Source organism: Sardina pilchardus, chromosome 7 (genome assembly GCF_963854185.1).
Source record: "Sardina pilchardus chromosome 7, fSarPil1.1, whole genome shotgun sequence".
Classification (NCBI taxonomy): domain Eukaryota; kingdom Metazoa; phylum Chordata; class Actinopteri; order Clupeiformes; family Clupeidae; genus Sardina; species Sardina pilchardus.
Window position 1 is genome coordinate 6,033,167 of NC_085000.1, and position 20,506 is coordinate 6,053,672.

At 45.9% G+C, this 20,506-nt stretch overlaps 1 protein-coding gene across 1 annotated transcript in view; it reads left to right on the forward strand.

Annotated features, from left to right (window-relative positions):
• cpne5a (copine Va) overlaps positions 1-20,506 on the forward strand; it is a 94,182-nt gene that overhangs the window by 17,339 nt on the left and 56,337 nt on the right. The window contains exons 2-7 of the mRNA XM_062540179.1: positions 3,972-4,012; positions 6,989-7,035; positions 12,602-12,705; positions 14,726-14,765; positions 15,957-15,971; positions 16,145-16,221. Coding sequence (XP_062396163.1) covers positions 3,972-4,012; positions 6,989-7,035; positions 12,602-12,705; positions 14,726-14,765; positions 15,957-15,971; positions 16,145-16,221 — 324 coding nt within the window. The remainder of the gene's footprint in view (positions 1-3,971; positions 4,013-6,988; positions 7,036-12,601; positions 12,706-14,725; positions 14,766-15,956; positions 15,972-16,144; positions 16,222-20,506) is intronic.

Sequence of the window (20,506 nt, forward strand, 5' to 3'; positions counted from 1 at the left end):
GTATCACCCCTGATGGCCTTCTGCAGTATAATTGGGCGGCTCCTCTCTAAAATGGCAATTCAGCTTCTCCTCATCGCAGTCCTTGGCTTCTCCTCTGGATGTAAGCAATTATTTGCTAGGAAGCTACAGAGACCCGGGCATTCTTCACAAGAGGAAGTGGCCACTTAAAAAAAAAAAAAACAAGTTTGAAAAAGAAGGAGCCAAACACACTTTTCTCTGGAAGGTTGAACACGACAGCTGACCACTGTGTCATCTGGCGTACTTTGAGTGAATTCCCTCATAAAACAGTATCAGGGAAAGATCATTTTTGACTAGCAGTAAGAGGCAGGCGAGGCTCAAAGTGTGGTAAATTGCACTCGTAGCAATAATGGGATGCAAATTTGTTTTCCCCCGACCAGAAGTGGTTGGGCCTCAAAAAAAAAAAGGTATTGATTTAATCATTTTCTTTTGAAATCCCAGGTGCAAATGGTAGGCAGCCAAAGCATTTTGAACATGAATATTTAAATCAGATTATTGAGCCTCGAAGACAACCTGACGTAACCTGATTAGAAAATATGAGACAGCCCTGAGCTGCCGAACCCCCAGCGCTCATAAGTATGGAAAACAGACAGGACATGCCTGAGGAAGCTCATCAAACAGCGCGCAGCAAATGTACCAAACTTTGTTGGGATTAAGAATGATCTATGTGTGTGTATATGTATGTATGTGTGTATAATGTGTATCTTTATGTGTGTGTGTGTGTATGTGTGTGTGTGTGTGTGTGTGTGTGTGTGTGTGTGTAAGAGAACATGCGATTCAGAGTGTGTGCATACACTCCCACACACAGTTTGCGCACATACCTTTACATCTGTACATACGCACACTATATGTGTTTTATACGTTTATATGTGACTGTATATGACTGGGATGTCATGTACAGTATGTCTTCATGCAGGCACAGGTCATGTCTTCTCAGTCCTCACATTGTTAGAGTGTGTTGCACAGTGGCGTTTCATTGTGACAGAGGACAGGTGGTGATTAGGTGACTCATATTTTAATGGTGGTATCATTAGCAGGACACAAACACACACACACACACACACAGAGAGAGAGAGAGAGAGAGAGAGAGAGAGAGAGAGAAAGAGGGAGAAAGAGAGACAGAGGGACAGAGAGATGTCTGCCTTTGATGATGGCTGTTGCAGAGGGTGTTATGAATGAAGTGGTGTCATTGAGAGTTGAACGGGTGCACTAATACCTTCAATTAAGCAGTGACTAATGGTACCGCTAGCTGTAAACAAACACGCACATCTGGCCTTGGAAGCGACTTTGTGTTTAGCACAGGAAATGGACTATTAGTGGTGTGAATTAGACAGTAGGCTGTATGTAATGCAGATATGTGTGTGCATTATGACTGCGCGTTGGATTATTAAAGCAGTTACATGTTTCATTCAGTAGTTAATTAGGGCTGCACACGCACACACAAACACACACAAACACACACAAACACACACATAAGCATTTACATCACTCACTTGAAACAGACAACCAAGTCTTAAAGTGCAATATGTGCGAAAGCAACGACACATAAAATGCATTTTTGTTGAGCACGTAATGACTTTTTCAATGGAATCCAAAAACCTTCTCCCCCATAACCCCTAACAGATGCATCCATTATTCCGATGGTACTCTAGCACTCTGTGGAATCCATTGTATTTGGATTTAACAGCAATTAAACTGCATTAAAAAGCCATGCTGGGGCTGTGGCAGCCTTGTCCTGTTGACAGCTGTTCTGTGTCCATATATATACCTGGCAAGGTATGTTTTAGTCCAATAGAGTCAAATACAAGAGTGGTTCTGAATGGGATCTCAATACACCACAACTCTACACAGCATTCTCTATGTCCCCTGTATTGGCTTAGTTGGTGATACATCTGGGTAGCAGTCTTGGTGGATGTTGGTTCCAGTGAATATTTGAGGGTGTTTGTGTGTAGCCTACCAATACTCTCTGTGCATTTAGAGTGCATCCCACGGAGAGAGAACCATCAGAGGCTGCATTTATTATACTGCTTTGGTTGCGCTCTCTCAGACTGTCAGGGGTTATAAAATTCAGGTCTGGGGGTGGCAGGAAAAGCATAGCTTTGCCCTTTAGTTCGGGGATCCAACCTTAAGATTTGCACCGATCAGCAAATCTGTGATAACCCGCTGTTTTCGCCCTCCCCGCATCCACAGCATATCACCTCGGAGTGAGAATTGATCTTGAGGGATTTCAGGCGGCATTGCCAAGCTGGGGCTCTCAGTCTTGACACAGCATCCTGAGCAAAATCTCACTTACATGCACAGCTCAATAGCATGCAACTCTATACATCGGTTCGCATATCTCGGTTGGCTTTCCTGGTGTTTTTGGTTAGGTTCTCTATAACTGCCGAGAATAAAAGAATAACCTCAGGCGTTGAGGAGCGATGTAAGACTAAGCTTTATCTCCTTTAGCTTTACAAACAGATGTTCAGTGTTGTACTGTAGACTGGATTCCAGATTGCCCTGTGTCAGTCTTGTGAAGGCAGAGACTACTCTGGCTCTCCCAGAATCCTGCCCGAGAGACTCAGATTTCTGTATTCTCCCTGTGTGTTCGACTCCTCGTTGCTTTTTAAAGATTTCAAGTTGATATGCTTTCATAAAACGAGGCATAACAGCACAGATATACATTTTCATCTGGTGTGCACACACTGTGTGCTTGGTGGGAATGGACACCCGTGACTTTGCTGTCATTCAGTAGCACCCTGTTTGGCCAGTTGCCCTACACCAGTTGATTCTCAGCCCTGCTTTTGTGCCTTTGTTTGTGTTGATCTTGGTGTTGTTAGTACATTGCTTTACCAGTCGTCGCTCTGCCTGTTGAGACCAAGGAACAAGAGCAAAGAGATTTTCAACCTTTTTTCAGCATTCCCACCCTCCTTCTGTGCACATTTCACAATGGTTGCTTCCACAAGACGTGTGTGTTACCACACCGCATATCAATAATACATTTACCTGTTGTATGACGCATACCGTCTGATGGATATCATGTATGGTACATGAGACTGTGTGTATGTAACACCTATGCTACGCTGTATGTGGTACTGTATGTATATATGTGTACTGTGTACAGTATGGCCTATGACACTGGGCATTTGTACTATAGCTAAGAGGCACTTGTCTCTGCTGTATGTAAATGAATGGGTCTGCAGGTAGTCTAGAGAGCCGTGTCTGTGTCTTAGATTCAGCCCAGGGGCTCCCACTGACCTTTAGTAAATGTACATGCTGACTGATGACTAACCAGCCTAATTGGGCCCGCTTTTTGCCCTCTCGTTCTCTCTCTCTCTCTCTTTCACTCTTGTTTTCATTCTTTCACTACCTCTCTCACTTTCTCTCCCTCACTCTCGCTTTCTCTCCCTCATTTGGACATTTTCTCTCTCTCTTGCTCACTCTCTCACTCATTCTCACTTTCTGTCTCTCTCTCCATCATCTTTACTGCCTCTCACCCTCACCTTCTCTCTCTCTCTCTCTCTCTGTTACTCTCTCGCTCATTCTGGCTTTCTCTCTCTCCCTTACTCTCATTTTACCTCTCTCCATCATCCTTGCTTCCCCCCCCCTCTCTCTCTCTCTCTCTCTCTCTCTCTCTCTCTCTCTCTTTCTCTCTCACCCCCCCCTCCCCGTCTCAAAAGATAATTTAGATGATGAACTCGCATCTTCTTCCATTTGTTCATGAAATAAACAGCCCTAATGATTGCATGGAAATGTAATTAAAGATATGACTTTCTTTCTCTCTTTCTTTCTTTCTTTCTTTCATCCAGTGAGATCTTTTTAAACCTTGGACTGCCAGTATATACAGTACAGTAATAGCCAGATCAGAGCCAGAGGTGACCCGGATGTGGTCCCAATCTGCTCAATAGTTAGCCTTCTCCCTGGACCCCAAGGCTCACTGATTAACCAAGCTTCTCTTTTTCTGTCTGTTTCAGGGACCTGTTAGATCGAGACACATTCTCCAAGTCAGACCCAAGTAAGTAACGGTGTAAGTACCTGGTTGCACACCTTTCTGTCAGGGACCACACATAAACCTCCATAAGCCATGCTGTTGCATCCTGATGCATTTGGCTTTCACTGAGACATCGATCTCCGCACTCAGCACTATGTATTGAGTAATGTGAAGATTTAGAGGCATTTTGTATCCATATGAGTGGGAGTGAAATGACTGCACATTTTTGGAGTATTCCTCCAGTAATACGGTTTTCCTGCTATCTCTACATCATCTCATTCTCCTGAGTTATGTTAGTTTTGTACCACCTCTCAATTTCCCTTGGCTTTCTCAGCACATAGACTCAGCATCTGTCTCGGACCTGGCCTCGATGTGGCCCTGATCTGGGGGAACATTATCAGATCAAAGCCCGATTTGTTCCATTGCGAGCCTGCTGAATTCTGGGAACTTTGTTCCGCTCAGAAAAGTATAACTGTGATTTTCCGTTTACGCTGCGCTTTCAAAGACTTGCCTTCACCACCACCATCACCACATTAGCATACCGCAGCGTGACAGCTTCCCATCAATATCAGCCTGCAAAGTGCCATAATATATGCAGGACTCATACTGACGGCCTCCAGAATACAAATGCTCTTGTGGGAGCTGTGCAGGTGTCAGTTCTGAATGTCACAGGTTACTCAAAGAGGAACATGATGCTGTTTTTCCTCCATCATGTACTGTACTGACAGGAGCTGACTGTGCTGTAGGCCTGGTCAAGGTCTGATCCTACAGTAATATGGTCATGGTTATGGTTATGGTTATAGGATTTGCCAGACGCTTTTGTCCAAGGATTAAGGAGAATAGCAATGTCAATTCAATCAATATCCTAATTAAAATAAACAAATACTATAATATACAATCCATAATGCATAAGAAACTAAGTGCATATTGAACAGATATGCCTTGAAAGACCCTAAACTATCGCAGGAATGGAGAGCATGTATGACATGCCACAGGGTTGGAAATGATGCTGGTAGAATATGAAAGTGTGGTCCATTTCAGACAGAAAATACTGGTTTGCTTGGTTTGGTTTGTTTGAATGGCTGGTGAATTTGACGATTTATCTGACAGTGGCTGGTAGATGTCCTGTTCACAAAGTTAATCTCCAGCCCTCGGCTGCTGTTGAAAGTTGAAAACCCAGAGTGAAAGAGTGAGAGATAGAGAAACAACAGTGTTTTTGACTCTCTTTCAATGGCTCAGATTCACTTTCCTAAAGCAATTTTCCTCAGTATCATTTTCTCAACATCTTCCTCGTGTCAGATGTTGTTCCCTTTGTCAAGCGTCTCTTCTGTAAAATCATTGTGAAGCTGAAAAAGAAATTGCCGAGTTAAGAGACGATACTGTGGAGAACAAGAGGAGGGAAATAGGTGTGTTTTTTTCCCCCTGAAGTGAGATTTGATGCAGGAGATGCTTGCTTTGAGATGTTTGACGGCGTGGTCCCTATACAAAGAAACCAGCATAAGGTCCATTTTCTTTTCTCATCTCCCTGGTAAAGCACTTTAAGCTGTGCTGTATTTATGTCAGAGCTAAAGAGGAGATCCATAAGAGCTCAAACCCCCTCAGGCAGCGAGCTGATATCAAACTGTCCAACTCAATATTTGTCGTCTGATTGAAAAGCTGGAGGCCTATGGCAGCAAAGGAGAGGAACAGTAAACTGTCCTGATATACTGTATACTGTCCAGCCATTGTCCGATTGGGGCACTTATTAGACAAAGATGCATTGCTGAACAGCCCTATCTGAAAGTGCCTTGTCTGAGAGAGTGTGTGTGAACTACCAAGATAGCCTGGCTACCGCTCCTGCAGGGTGTCGTCCGAGTGGATAAGTATAACTCAGACTGTGCATGCAGCTTCCAAACAAAGACTACAACCTGTGGGAAGCAGACACTGCCGCAGAGAGAGACAAGAAAAAAAGAACAGATGGTGGACACCATGGCAGGTTTAGGTGTGTGTGTGTGTGTGTGTGTGTGTGTGTGTGTGAGCATGTGAGCATGTGTGTGTGTGTGTGTGTGTGTATGTGTGTGTGTGTGTGTGTGTGTGTGTGTGTGTGTGTGTGTGTGTGTGTGTGTGTGTGTGTGTGTGTGTGTGTGTGTGTGTGCACGCATGTGTGTGTGTGTGTGTGTGTGTGTATGTGTGTGTGTGTGCACCTGTGTGTGTGGCAGCACACCTGTGAGACCAGTGACAGCACCATCCCTGCAGTTTCAGACATCCACCTTAATGAAAGCCTGTGCTCCCCATAGCATCTGAAAGAGAAAAAAAATCATCTCGATGTTATGAGACCTTTCAAAGAAATGTGAGACAGCTCTTTGGCATTTGCTGAGAACACACAGTAGTGCTGGGAAATGCCACAGCATTGGGAAAAGTCACATCCTACATAATAGGCATCCTGTAAATTAGTGTTGGACATGTATTGCTGCTCGTGTTCTGATACAGTTGTGCTGGTCATTGGTGTTAGTTCTGCATCGTCTGGATTAGTAAGTGCTGTAGCTAATGGTCTCTCTCATGTTCTCCCTCCCTCCCTCTCTCTCTCTCTCTCTCTCTCTCCCTCCCCCTCTCTCCCTCTCTTCCTCCTGCTCTCTCTCTTCCTCTCCCTCCCTCTCTCCCTCCCTCCCTCTCTCTTCCTCTCTCCTCCCTCCCTCTCTCTCTCCCTCCCTCCCTCTTTCTCTCCTACACCCTCCCTCCTGCTCCCTCTCTCTCCCTCTCTCTCTCTTGATCTCTTCCTCATCCCTCTCTCCCCCTCATTTGCTTCCCCCACTCTTTCACACCATCTCTCTCTCTCTTCTGTTCTGTTCTGTTCTTCCTTTCTGTTCTCCTCTGTCGTTCTTTGCTCTCTTTCCCTCCCTCTTATGCCTCCTTCTCCGACTCTCTCACTTCTCTCCCACTCCATGCTTTCTTTTTCTCTTTCACCCCCTCTCTTTCTTCTTCTCCACCCCCTCTCTTTCTTCTTCTCCTCTGTTCCTACAGTGTGTGTTCTTTATACGCAAGGTGTGGAGTCCAAGCAGTGGAGGGAGGTAAGTCTTTCTCTCTATTAGATCCCTGCAATCAGCCCAGACTGAAACCCCTCATCTCCCCCAATCAGTACTGCATCCCTTCCACCTCCTGCCCTCCTCTCCTCTCCTCCCCCTCTCCCTCTCCCTCCCTTCATCTCTCCTTCTCCCAGCACACCTCCTCAGGTGAAGTCTTCAGGTGACACTTGCTGGTGATTGGCTCCATAGCTAAATACATATTCATGCGTTATGTATGGTGCTGAGCCGGCGTGGCTGAGACAATGGTACACAAACTATGGCAGATTAGTATGAAGGTCAGCCTCGCCTCGGCCGGCTACATGAGGAATTTTAAACAGAGCCGGGCATCATTAGGAGGGAGGGTGGGGGGTGATGTGAGTGCCAATGTGAGGTATGTGAGTACCCCTCTACACACACACACACACACATACACACACACACACACACACACACACACACACACACACACACACATACACAAACTCTCTCTCTCACACACACACACACACACACACACAAACTCTCTCTCTCTCTCTCTCTCTCACACACACACACACACACACACACTCACAAACTCTCTCTCTCTCTCTCTCTCTCTCACACACACACACACACACACACACACACACAAACTCACACACACATCATTAGAAGGGAGGGGGTTTGCGCGGATGCCAATCTAAAGCAGGTACCCTGGAATTAGACTTGGCAGGCGCTGACCGCGGAGGTGGAGAGGGAAAGGGCCTTGCGCACTCGTGGTCAGAGCTGATGGCGGATTAAACATGGCTCTCTGAGAGGAAAAGATAATGACTGACCAGACTTTTCAAGGGATTTACAGAAATGGGCTTCCTCTGCAACCTCCCACTACATGTATTTCCTCCTTTCTCTCCTTCTTTCTTTCTTTCTTTCTTTCTTTCTTTCTTTCTTTCATGCTTGCTTTCATACATTCATTCTTTCTTTCTCTGCTCCTTGACTGTCTCTGGTTCTCTCTGTCTTCTCTGTGGTCCTCTCTCTCCCTCTTTCTCTCTCTGTCTGTGTTATACCCACTAGCAGTCCGTCCACTGACATGACGGGAAAGTGATCACCACTCAATCATGCTGTGCAGTTGTGTAAGTCCTCTTAGCACAGCGAGTGTGTTCCCCTGTTTGGCAACCTAACAGATGAGCTTGTAAAAGAAACAGCCAAGCTGTGAGGGATTGATAAGGCCCCTTCTCCCTCTGCGGGGAGAGAGAGCTGTTTCTCTGGGTATGGTCAGAAAACACATCCGCACCAAACCCCACTCAAACACACACAAACACACACAAACACACACACACACACACACACACACACACACACACACACACACACACACACACACACACACACACACACACACACACACACACTTACATACACACATACACAGAACCGTATGAACTGATTCATAAGCACAAACACCCAGTTCCATTCATCATTGCACAGACAAACACACACGCACACACTCAAAAGGGTTTCTAATCCACTTACAATGACGGAGTAAAATCAAAGTCCTTTTAGGCAAGTCACCCCATTCGGCAGCCATCTTGGTAGCACACTTTGGGCAGTTATGGACCAGCTATGTGCCTATTCAAGTGCATGGGGACGCAAGCGTAAGGGAGATCATATTGGCATAGAAAGTACACCAGGCCAATCTATGTTTAAATCTGAATTGAATTACAGTATATATCTCCACCAAATCAATGAAATAAGGCTATGAAGTGTTAAAAAGTGTTTTGCACTTAAGTGGCGGAACGACATGACCCCATACATTTCTGACCCCATACATTTCACTCATAGCGTTCTATGAGTGCTGTGTCTCCTCATCAGAAAGTCTCTGGTGAAATAGAGGCAAATGCTTCAAAGTGGATCTGCAGCTAAGAAAGTTTTCTATGTTTTTGTGCAACTAAGGAGTTAATTAAGATGAGATAGAAGATAAGATTGAATCATGGAGATGCAATTCCTGCAAAGGCATGCAGCATAGATCCCCTTACACACACACACACACACACACACACACACACACACACACACACACACATATTCGGACACCAACACACACACACACACACACACACACCCTCTGTAGGGTTGCAGGCGTTCTTAATCTTGGCTCCCATAAAATAGACAAACAGCTTTCCATTTATCTTGTCATCCCATGCAATGTATTCTATTACACTGAAATGGTGAAAATCAATAACTCTATTAAAGCTGATACATACACTGTATTATGGTGGTGCGGGAAAAGCCATCGCATAAACACCACGCGGCCATGTCTAGATTCATGACGGAACCACTGGTAAGCATCCTTTGAACAGAACAAAGGTCTCCAAACTGCCACTTTCAGGTTGTAAAAGTTGTTTTTATTTTTTATTTCAAGCTACCTTACCCTGCAGACAGACATCAAATTTATCCTTTGATTTGTTCTTGCGTAATACTGCTCGTGCTCACAGCAGCATCTACACAGGCCACTTATGACATTTCCTTCAGATGCCTTTTGAACAGCACCTCAACAGTCTCCCCCATGTGAAGATGAGGAGTGTTATCTCATAAAGAATATTATGATAGTCACTTATCAACCAAACGGTTGAAGCGCTGTCGTAATTGAGGGAAAAAGTGTTACTCAAGTTACTGGCTGGATAATACAGATGAGCCTAAAACAGTTTCATCTGATGCAGTCTGATGCACTAATTCTCCTTTCCAGTAGTGAGCGACTGCGCCTCTTACCAGCCGTTACTCATACTGTAGGTGGAGTTATGATTGGCGGCAGATTGCTTCCCCAGTCTCAAAGCCAGGATATCAAACTGACTCTGGCAGGGAGAATTCTTTGATTTCTCTTTTTTTTTGCCAGACATCCTCTCCTTGCCTTCCCTGGGAGAACAGTGTGCTGAGATCCTTGATGCTGACAGAGATAGATGAGAGGCTCTGTGCCCTGTACAGCTGGGTCCAAGAGGCGAGGGTCAGCAGAGCACATCTCCAAAAAACGAATTTACAATAGTGCGACCCTGGCCCTCTGCTACCTTCCGCCGTCAGCCCTTCCCCACGGAGATTTTAGGAGTTCTGCATGTCATATTTCTCTCGGTTCCGCGAAGGTCTCAATTAACCAGAACCGCAGGAAGTGGCTGACAAGAGACACACACACTGGCACTTGGAGAATGATGAGATCGGGGGGTAAAGAGTAGCATTCTCTAAGAAAGCATTCTCTCACTGCCGCGCTGCTTAAACGGCATCCCCATGCTATTAATTAAGCAGAGAGCGAGGCAAGAGAAGAAGAGGAATAAGGAATCTCTTCTCACTGCTCCTTAATTTAGATGCACTGTATTAGATGTGTTTCTCCTCTCCAGTCGCTGACGACCCAGTTTAAAGACAGAGGCGTTTGCTTGTTCATTTGGCGCTGGGTATGGGGCGAGGTGTGAAGAGAGTGTGCGTGTGAAATAAATACTTCTGACAGAGACACGGCTCTTTCCTCGCCCCTTCTCCAGGCCCGGCTGATGCAACGGCAGGCTCAAAGCCTCTTGTGGCACGATACGGCGCGGCACAGCGCCGGATCCGGCCCCCGCTCCCGCTCCGCTCTGTGTGCCGGGCTCCTTGAGTGCCCGACGTTACGCCCCAACCACACGCGGCTCGTAATTCCTGCCCTTGTTTATTGCAAAGGCAAACAGATACCATTTCGCTGACATCTAAAATTACAACCTGTCTGAACGTATTGTATCGTTGTGCTACAGCTTGTGCTAATTTAAGTGTGACAAACTGCTGCTTTCACTGGGCCTTCACTGGGAGGACACGGCTGCGGGATCATTAGCTCGCCCTGGGTCTGTGCTAGCCCACGCGACGGCACGCCTGCACTTTAATTGTAGATGCATATGTGTGTGTGTGTGTGTGTGTGTGTGTGTGTGTGTGTGTGTGTGTGTGTGTGTGTGTACGTGTGTGTGTGTGTGTGAGCATGTGTGTGTGTGTGTGTGCGTGCGTGCGCGTGTGTGCGTGTGTGTGTGTGTGTGTGTGTTTGGGGAGGGGGCAGTGCAGCAAGCAGCCAAACCTGGCCCATAATCCATGTGTCTTGTGCCTTGTGTCTTGGGCTGCCTGTGCGTTAGGCCTGTAATTATTCATTCCCTATGTCAGTTTATGCTAATGCTTTCACTGGGGATCATTTATTTATGCATTTTTAAAAAGAAAAAAATCCCCTCCGAATGTTGAATTATTCATCGGGAACACAATTAGCAGAGGGGGACAACCACACAGTGTCTCAGTCATGGAGGCTTCCACACTGGAGCAGCATGAAAGAGGGCGGACGCCTTTCAAGAAGCATGGTACCTGCTGCTGGGTGCAGATAGTGGTTTAACTCACTCTCTCACGCACACACACACACACACACACAAACACAGACAGACAGATATAGACATTGCCACAATGAAGGCTCTTTTGATAGCCTCTGCTGAAAATCACTGGCCTATTCTATATTAAAAAAAAGACACAGATGAGATGTCTTTGTCACGCTTTCACGGTGCATTTGGGAGGGCTTGATTTTCAACACTCTCGTTTTGGAAAGGAAAGTGACGGGGCACCGTGTCCCCTGATAGAAACCTATCATGACAGGCCAGTCTAGCTGGGCTTCGTTAGCGTGTTACTATCCGGTGCAGTGAGTAATTAATTATGCTATCAGCTGCCATGGTGCATGGCCACGGGATCCATCCGCTCGCAGACAGACAGTCAGTCGCTGACAGTTAGTGTATAGTTATAATGAGGAGTGTCACCATAAGCCAGAGGAAGTGTGACTCGTGAGTGTCACAGCACATTGATCTGTCTGTCTGTGTGTGTGTGCGCACTTATGCATGTATGCGAGCATCTGTGTGTGTGTGTGTGTGTGTGTGTGTGTGTGTGTGTGTGAATGCATGTCTGTGTACTGTACATAACTGTGTTAAACTGTGTTAAAAGTGAAACTCTATGTGTGTCTTGTGTGTGTGTGTGTGTGTGTGTGTGTGTGTGTGTGTGTGTGTGTGTGTGTGTGTGTGTGTGTGTGTGTGTGTGTGTGTGTGTGTGTGTGTGTGTGTGTGTGTATGTGTGTGTGTGTGTGTCTGTGTGTCTGTGTGTCTGTGTGTGTGTGGTGTGTGTGTATCCTCAACCTGTATGCATCTGACACGGTTTCTTGTGTGCTGTGATGAGTGTGATCATCCTCAGTCCCCTGTAGCTAACCCCAGATCTCATGACACACCTACAGTACAGTACGGCCACACTGCCCACACCACCAGCACATTAGAGCCACACTATGCTCTTCATAACGTACATGCCTATCATTTGCATCATTTTGATAATGCACCGATAATATGGAAGATGGTGTCTTGTATTACCTACAGTAAATATAGTGCATATTCTTTTGTCAGTTTTTCATGCACTGGATATTTCTTATATGCATACCAGTCCAGTACATTGTACACTGACGGCAAGAGAAGAGTTTAAATTCCACTTTCTTTACATTGTATTGTTTCCTGTTTGTTCCCTATACAGTCACCTTAAACTCTGGATTTCTCTGTATGTCTGTCCGTCTGTGTTTCCCTAGTTTGGGAGGACAGAAGTGATCGACAACACGCTGAACCCAGATTTTGTCAGGAAATACATCCTGGACTACTTCTTTGAGGAGAAGCAGACTCTGCGGTTTGACATGTGAGTTATTCTGTTTGATCACAGAACTGCACTGGGGACTCTCTGGGATGGAGCTCCAAGTTGTTTTAAGATTTTGTTCTTTCCTCTTCTCTCTCTCATACTTTGACTTCCCCCTCTCTCTCTCTCTCTCTCTCTCTCATACTTTGACTTCCCTCTCTCTCTCTCTCTCTCTCTCTCTATCTCTACCCCTCATCTATCTCTTCATTTTTATCTGTTCTGTAACTCAATTTGTCTCTCTCTCTGCCACTGTCTTTCTGTTTCTCTTTCCCCTGCTTCCCTCACGCTCCTCTCTCTCTCTCTCTCTCTCTCTCTCTCTCTCTCTCTTTCTCTCTCTCTCTCTCTCTCTCTCTCTCTCTCCTGCCTGGTGTTCCATCTGGGTCGTCTCTGTGTAATAATGAATATGGCTATCTGTCTTGATTGTCATGTGTTGGCAGTAGGATTTGTAAAAGGGGGATGAAATTTTCATGTGGTTTGCTTCCCTGCACCATCTCTCTCTGTCTCTCCCTGCGCTGGCGCTCAAAGACAAATGCTGCGTCTGCTGCTGCCTCATTTCAACTGAGCTTCAGCTTCCTGCCCCTCCCTCTTTCATGCCTTCGCTTCCTCCATCACTTTTATTCTTCCTCCTCCTCCACCTACTGTATCTCCCTCTATCCCTCTCATCCTCCACCTCATTCTTCTCCTCCATCAGTTCTATGCTTCTTCCTCCTCCACCTCCTTCTCCTCTTCCTCTTTCCCTCCATGCTTCCTCCTCCTCCTCCACTCTACCTCTATCCTTACTTCTCCTTCAAATTCTTCCTCTTGTGTGTATCCCTCCTTCTCCTGCTCACTCCTCCGCCATTTGCTCTTAGCTGTTTCTCCATCCTCACTTCCTTTATCTCTCCATCTCCTCCTACCCATCATGCTCTTCCTCCTTCTTCTAGATTCACTTCACCTCTTCACTCCACCTACCTCTTCTCCCTTTTCATTTTCCCTTCTCTCCTCTCCCTCTTCTTCACCCCCCGCCCCCTACTCCTCCTCCTCTCCCCCCCCCCCCCCCCAGGTCCCTCCCCCGTGGGTGAAAGGGTTATTTCTGTACGGGGGCCTGAGGTGTGAGGTGTGAGAGTCTTAACTCTGCTCCTTATTAACGCTCCAGCGGAAGCGCCCGCTGCTGCCACAGCCCTCTCCCTTATCCCCCTCATCACGCTGGGCTTTGATCACGCCGCATGTTCCAGCACGCACATTACCGCCGGACGCCTCTCCACTTCGCTCCCCCTTCAGCCGCCCTAAGATGGCCACACAGCCAGACCCTTAACCACTTATTGAAGTCTGCATTACCTAATCGTCTCCGAGGATTTACCTTAAACTTAATGACTTTTTTTCCAAGGTCCTCTTCTTCTTTATGTCTGCGGCATTGTGCGTCGGGTAATGATGGATTATATTATGCTCTCTTGCTCCCGTGGTTGCCATGTTAATGTTCCCTTCTCTTGGCCACTGCAAATTTAATTAGATTTTTTCCCTGCCTTCGCTGAGGGAATGTAAACGTTTCTATCTGAGGTGCGGAGACTTCTACTACTGTGATAAGAGGTACAGACAGACCTCGGTGAATGGCATAATTAAAATGGCATGACAGAAGTTGTTCTGCAAATTAATAACTAGCTGTGTTTTCATTTAAAACTTTGAACGTCATTGATAGTTTCTTAAATGTATTTCTGTCCATCAAACTTTCAATGTGGTTGTGGAAAAGCATTTCACTGACAGGGATTGTTGCACCCCTGCTCCCCTCATTTAGTGCTGTAGTTCCAGGTTGAAAACCTCAACACCACCATCACCCAGGCCCTATAAATATATTTGGGTAGATTTCAGAACAGGATGGGTCAATACTGTGCTCTTAGTGAACTAGAGCAAAAGTTTGGAGTTTAGAGGCCTCTTTCTCTTACAGCTGCTGCTGCTGTGTGTGTGTGTGTGTGTGTGTGTGTGTGTGTGTGTGTGTGTGTGTGTGTGTGTGTGTGTGTGTATGTGTGTGTGTTTTTTTTTGCTCCAGATATGACATCGACTCTAAAAGCCCAGACCTGTCCAAGCATGTGAGTAGCCGTGTCCCTTTCATCGATCTGTGCTGTAGGGTGGCAGGATCGAAGTACACTCTCCTCCCTCCCTCCACCAATTCTCTCTCTCTCTCTCTGTCTCTATCTATCTCTCTCTTTCTTTTTTCTCAGAAGCATGCCCCACTCCCACTTGGTTCTATGCAAGCATGAAACAAACACCGCCATTAACATGGTCAGAGACATAGGTTACATTTGAGTGATTCTTCTCTCCATGGTTCCCCTAATTGACAATAACCTCATACTTTTGCTAGCATGCAGCAAACAAGCCATAAACCTTGGCTTGATAAATTACATGTGCCTTATCAATACTTAAAGGCACTGATGCATTAAGCCATGTTAATTAAGGGCGCCATGTTGGGAAGTGTTACATGTTTTATTTCTCTGGGTGTGATTAGTAGGGTCTCATTTTCAGGCTTGCCATCACTATAAAGTCCAGATAGCAGTTGTGGGAGAGGAAGATGGAGCACAAAGGTGTTCAGAGTGGAATGGCCTTTTAGTGCACTGCAGGGTTTTCTGATAGCATTGTTAATGAACATTAATTTTTAACCCACTGCTATTGGAAATTAACTCATTCCATTGCACCGTTAATCAAAGCTTACAAATCCCCAGTGTGTTTAGCTGTTTGGTTATAGACTATCATGGCCATACATTTGAATGTACCATAAGAAAGTGTAATTTAATGGGGAATTTTCTCACATGCTGTAATTGTCTGTAATATAGCAGTACTTGGTAATTACTGAGAAAGTCATTATTTAAGCTTTGATAATGTCACATGGGCATGAAAGAATGGTTTGCATAATATATGGGCATATACGAATGGTTTGCATATTACCAAACACTCTCACTGCATGGTCCTTGTTACTTTCCACTATTGGTCTTATTTGTGATTTACATTTGATTTAATTTCAGTTGGTTATGGTCAGAATTCAAACATAAACGTGCCTTTATTAAAAGTATCTTTCTCTCTCTTCCACTCTCTCTCTCTCTCTCTCTCTCTCTCTCTCTCTCTGTCTCTCTGACACACACACACTCAAGCGCGAACCCTTGTTGTTAGTTTTTACAATGGTCTTGCATTTTTGGTGTAGTCCTTTTTTCTTTCTGTTCTATGATGTTGTTGTTGTTGTTGTTGTTGTTTTTGTTTTTGCTGCTACCTGCCCTCCCTCCCGGAAGCCCACCGACTTCAACGTACGTGTCAGTCTCTCTAGTCTCTCTTACTGTACACTGCCAGAGACCAAGCACTGCTCTAATGGATGTGTTTGTTCCTTTCTTCCCTGATTCCATGAACTACAATTCCTACAATGCAACACCCCCCCCCCCCACCCTGCCACCTTCCTCTTCAACTGTTGACCCTTCAGCAGGACTTCCTGGGTCAGGCCTTCTGCACTCTGGGTGAGATAGTTGGTTCGCCGGCCAGTCGCCTGGAAAAGCCCCTGGGGTAAGGAAGCTAATGCACTCACTTTCTTTCCGAGCCACAATGGCCGACACCTACACAATTACTTCCTGAGCCACTGTGACTGCTGCAGGGCTGTGTGGCTCTATCTAAGTGAGATGAAAACCTTTTCCTGTGATAGGCACAGGCTTACTGCTGCACACAGTTGGGGAATCAGTTGACCTACATACTGTAAGTGAGACGTGGCGTATATCCTCTAGCAACTCACATCTCTATCTACTCAACGCATCAGCAGAACTCAATGCAATAAAGATATTCATACAAAGACATTTCATTTCCACTAACTTATTCAATAGAATTTTTTTATCATGACTAATGCTCCCAGCAAATAGAAAGCATATGGCACATATGCTTCCATGATTGTGAACCCCTGATCTTTGCTAGCTGACCAGCAGGCGCTGCATTAGCCTAAATGCTATTTGTGGGCCATCACGGTCCATCATGGACATTAGTTTGAGTCCCCAAAGTTATTCCGTGCAGGCCGGAGCCGGACGCTGATGTAGCCTCGGGAGCGCCGCTGCGCTGGCCTCCTGCCGGAAAAAAAGGGCTGGTAGGGTTTCAGCTGGGGAGAGATGATGGATCATCTGGCCCAGGCTTCCCATCTGTGGGGCACATTTAGCTCAACAGATGAGGCCAGTCGCTGTTGATGGGGATGTCTAATTGAACTCTACGAGAGGCTTCCTCTCTGCAATTAGGGCCATTAGGAAGCGAAGAGAGCCAATGGCAGACCGGGCCAAGCGCAGCAGGTATCATTCCTGGACAGATTGAGCGGAAAACAAACGCATACTGTTATGGGCTGAGAGAAAAGATGCTGCGTGTCTATGCATAATGGCCTACATTCACGCACGCACGCCTACGGGCACACACACACACACACACACACACACACACACACACACACACACACACTCTTGTAAACAGAGACATTGACTTTATTCAACAAAAATATATTTCATAGGTGTCCAAATAGTCGATTTCACTCTCCTACAGACTGAACAGAATTTGATGCACTGCTCCAGGCTGATATGAAAAATATGAACCGCATGCTGTATCCACACTGACTTCAGACACTCGGCTCTACATTGAACAGCCTTGAATCGGGTATTTCATAGTAGAAGTGACAGAGAATCAACAAAGAAAAGTCCCCATGATCCATACACAATGCTAAGGCTCTCAGGAGCGGAGGATTTACTAAAGCAGAGAAAAGAGAAAACGATTGGAAATCCATACGCTGCACCGTGAGCGAGAGAGAGTGTGGAGCAGAGTTCCCTGGGCTGTTTGTTTGTGACCCGGTAAGCCCCAAGGCCTAAGGCTTTTAATCAGGCGTTTTACAGCCAGGGTTGACCAGCAAGCTCCCTTATAATGGGTCTCTGGCGATCAGTAAAGCCAGCCCGGTGTGTGGCCTGCACGTTGGTTTGTGATTTCAGGGGTCCTGGTAGAAATGTGGCGTGGTTTTGTGTGTGTACTGTATGTGTGTGTGTGTTTGTGTGCGTGTGTGTGTCTCTCTCTCTCTCTCTCTCTCTCTCTCTTGCTCTCTTGTTCTCTCTCTCGGTATTGCGTGTCTTTCGATGTGTGTCAGTGGAATAATGGTTTGAAAGAGAGTTAAATGACTCTACCTGGCAGTGTGAGCGAGTGAGAGAGATGGATGAGAGAAAGAGAGGTGAGAGAGAGAGAGAGAGAGAGAGAGAAAGAGAGAGAGAGAGAGAGAGAGAGAGAGAGAGAGAGAGAGAGAGAGAGAGAGAGAGAGGACCAGTGGCTCTCCAGTAATGGGCTCCTCTGTGGCGATGTCCAGATGGAGACAGTGATGGAATTGGAGGAACTTTCCAGATGATCTCTGTGGCGGTTGCTTCTCCAGTGGGGGTAGATGTGGCCTGTGGGTTTAACATGAGGGAAGAGGGAGGAGATCTCCCCCCTGGGGCAGGATTTTATTAGTTAGAGGGGCCGGGGGGAAATCCTCTGTCATTGTTTAAAAGAGATCAGAGCCCTGAAGTCAATGTGTGAATGATCCTGTTTTAAAACATCAATTCAGCCTACCTTCACATAATGACTGTCTCTGTTGCTCTCTCTCTCTCCCCCTCCAATATAACTTCCATCCTGCCAATGAATCCATCTCAATTTAAGACTACTCTGTCACTTCCAGCCCCAGTGCAGGCAATCTCTTATTTGTGATTAGATTTTCTTTCTGTATTCGTCCTATTGTTTCGCTCATCGTCACAACGACTGCTGTCTATCTTACCACATATAAATTAATCTAAAGGAATCTCAATCGAAGAGAGCACACAGAGGTATTTGTCTGAAAATGGCTGTGTTTTGATGCATTGCGCCGGTCAGTGTTTTTGTTTGTGGAGAGATAAGTCCCGAAAGGTTGGTTGTGATGTCCTGTTTGCTCTAGCAGGTGCTGTGATGATGAGTCATTGAGGCAGCTTGTGGGGATCTTCTCTTTTCTATCGGGTCTATTTGATCAGGACCTGCCCAAATCTGATTGCGGAGAATTGACTTACTCACTTGGGCTGGTGCGAAATCAAACCTGTCCACGGAGCTTCTCAATTACAGCCCCGCACCCACCCACACACAGCCCTGCAGGGAGAGAGCAGGGGGCGGGTGGATGTCTCCCTGCAAAGAAAAACCTTTCCCATTCACCACAGTCAATGTGCGTCCACTATAGTATGCTGTGGAAATGTATTCATGTATATGTTTAATTACACACTAAAGTACCCCCCCCACACACACACACACACAAAAAACACTCTCCTTCACATTAAAGGCAATAAAGCCGTCATATTATAGTAACCTGATGCATTGTGCATAGTATACTCTTATTTCCAAATTGATTCTGTTCTAGCCGTGCTCTGTGGCAGCACACTCCGTTCCATTTAATCGCGAGCCAAGTGAGTTGCTCTCTCTCTGCAGTGCTAAAGCCCTTTGACGTGATTGATATGAGCTAATGAAAGCTGAAACTCTTAAACACACCGTTTCATTATGGCGAGGGGACAGATGGCGCCGTATGTTTGCAGTGAACAGGACAGGTATGGACCGAGCGGGTTGCCAATTACTGCCAATGGTAGTAGCCTACCAGCATTATGTGGCGGAGGAAGAGCTTTGTTTCATCTTCACTTCAGATGCGGAGGACTTTCTCGGGAAAATCACAGGAGCCTGAGCAGGGCTGCTGGCTAGGTGGCTCTGTCGTTTTTGTTTATCTATTTATTTATTTATTTATTTGGCTGTCGACCAAAAAAGAGAAAGTTTCATCTCTAACAAGGATGGGGAATGAGAAGCTTCAGAGTTCTGTTATGCAAGCGATGATGTTGTCCGATGTTGGCTCCACTCCTCCTAGGAGAACGGAAACCATTTTGTGTCGCAGCCCAGCCCACCGTTGGCACAATTAGCACGAAGCTAATGTTGTTGGAGTTTATTGAGTTTTAAGTGTCTACACTACTGAGTAATCCCATCAACCCCCACCCCCCCACCCCTCCCCCTAGCACATGGAAAATGGTGACTTCATCAATACTAAGTTGTCCTACCTAGTGCTGCTCTGCTCTACACTACCCAAGGACAGCAGGGATGGATGCTGCATGTGGAAACGGCTGGGAGAGACTCTGCTGATTAAAGGAAGGTTCGCTACTTGATATGCGCCTCCAGCGCCTGTGTGCCTTGTCATTATGAATCCATATTATGCTGATGCCCAAACTATTGCACAGCTTGCTCCTGTTTCTCAATCTTCTTGTAGAGGTGCCCTTCTGAAGTTGGTATTTCCTTGGAGCTGCCTAGCCTTCTTCGACTGCTTTTCTCTCGCTGCCTTTTGTCTTCAGTGGGTTTTAGTTTCCTCTGTCAGCTGAAACTCCAGAGACAGAGTGTGCTGTAAGACAGATAGGGTTTTTTTTCATCTAATATATGCAGATGGCTGTAAGAAATGTCTCGTAATGATGCAAACCATGCAGTCTTTCTCCTTTTACAGTGAAAGCCTCCCCAAAGAATACATTGCACACATTCCTCTCTCTGTCAATTCTGAAGGAAGCCAGATATTTGTCCAGAGACATACAGTATACTATTCCATCAGCACGTTTCCTCAGGAGCATGGAAGGGATATATATCATAATTCCATTGGCTTTTCTCATTGGCATTTCCCATTTCCCCACAATTGCAGACTGTATCCATAAGGGGTTGTGTTGTGTCCAGCGTTCGATCTTTGAAGTTAAAGAGATGGAGGAGAGATACTGTATTCCGGCCCCAGCGTTGGGTTGATAATGCAGAAGAGTGATCTGGCTACAAC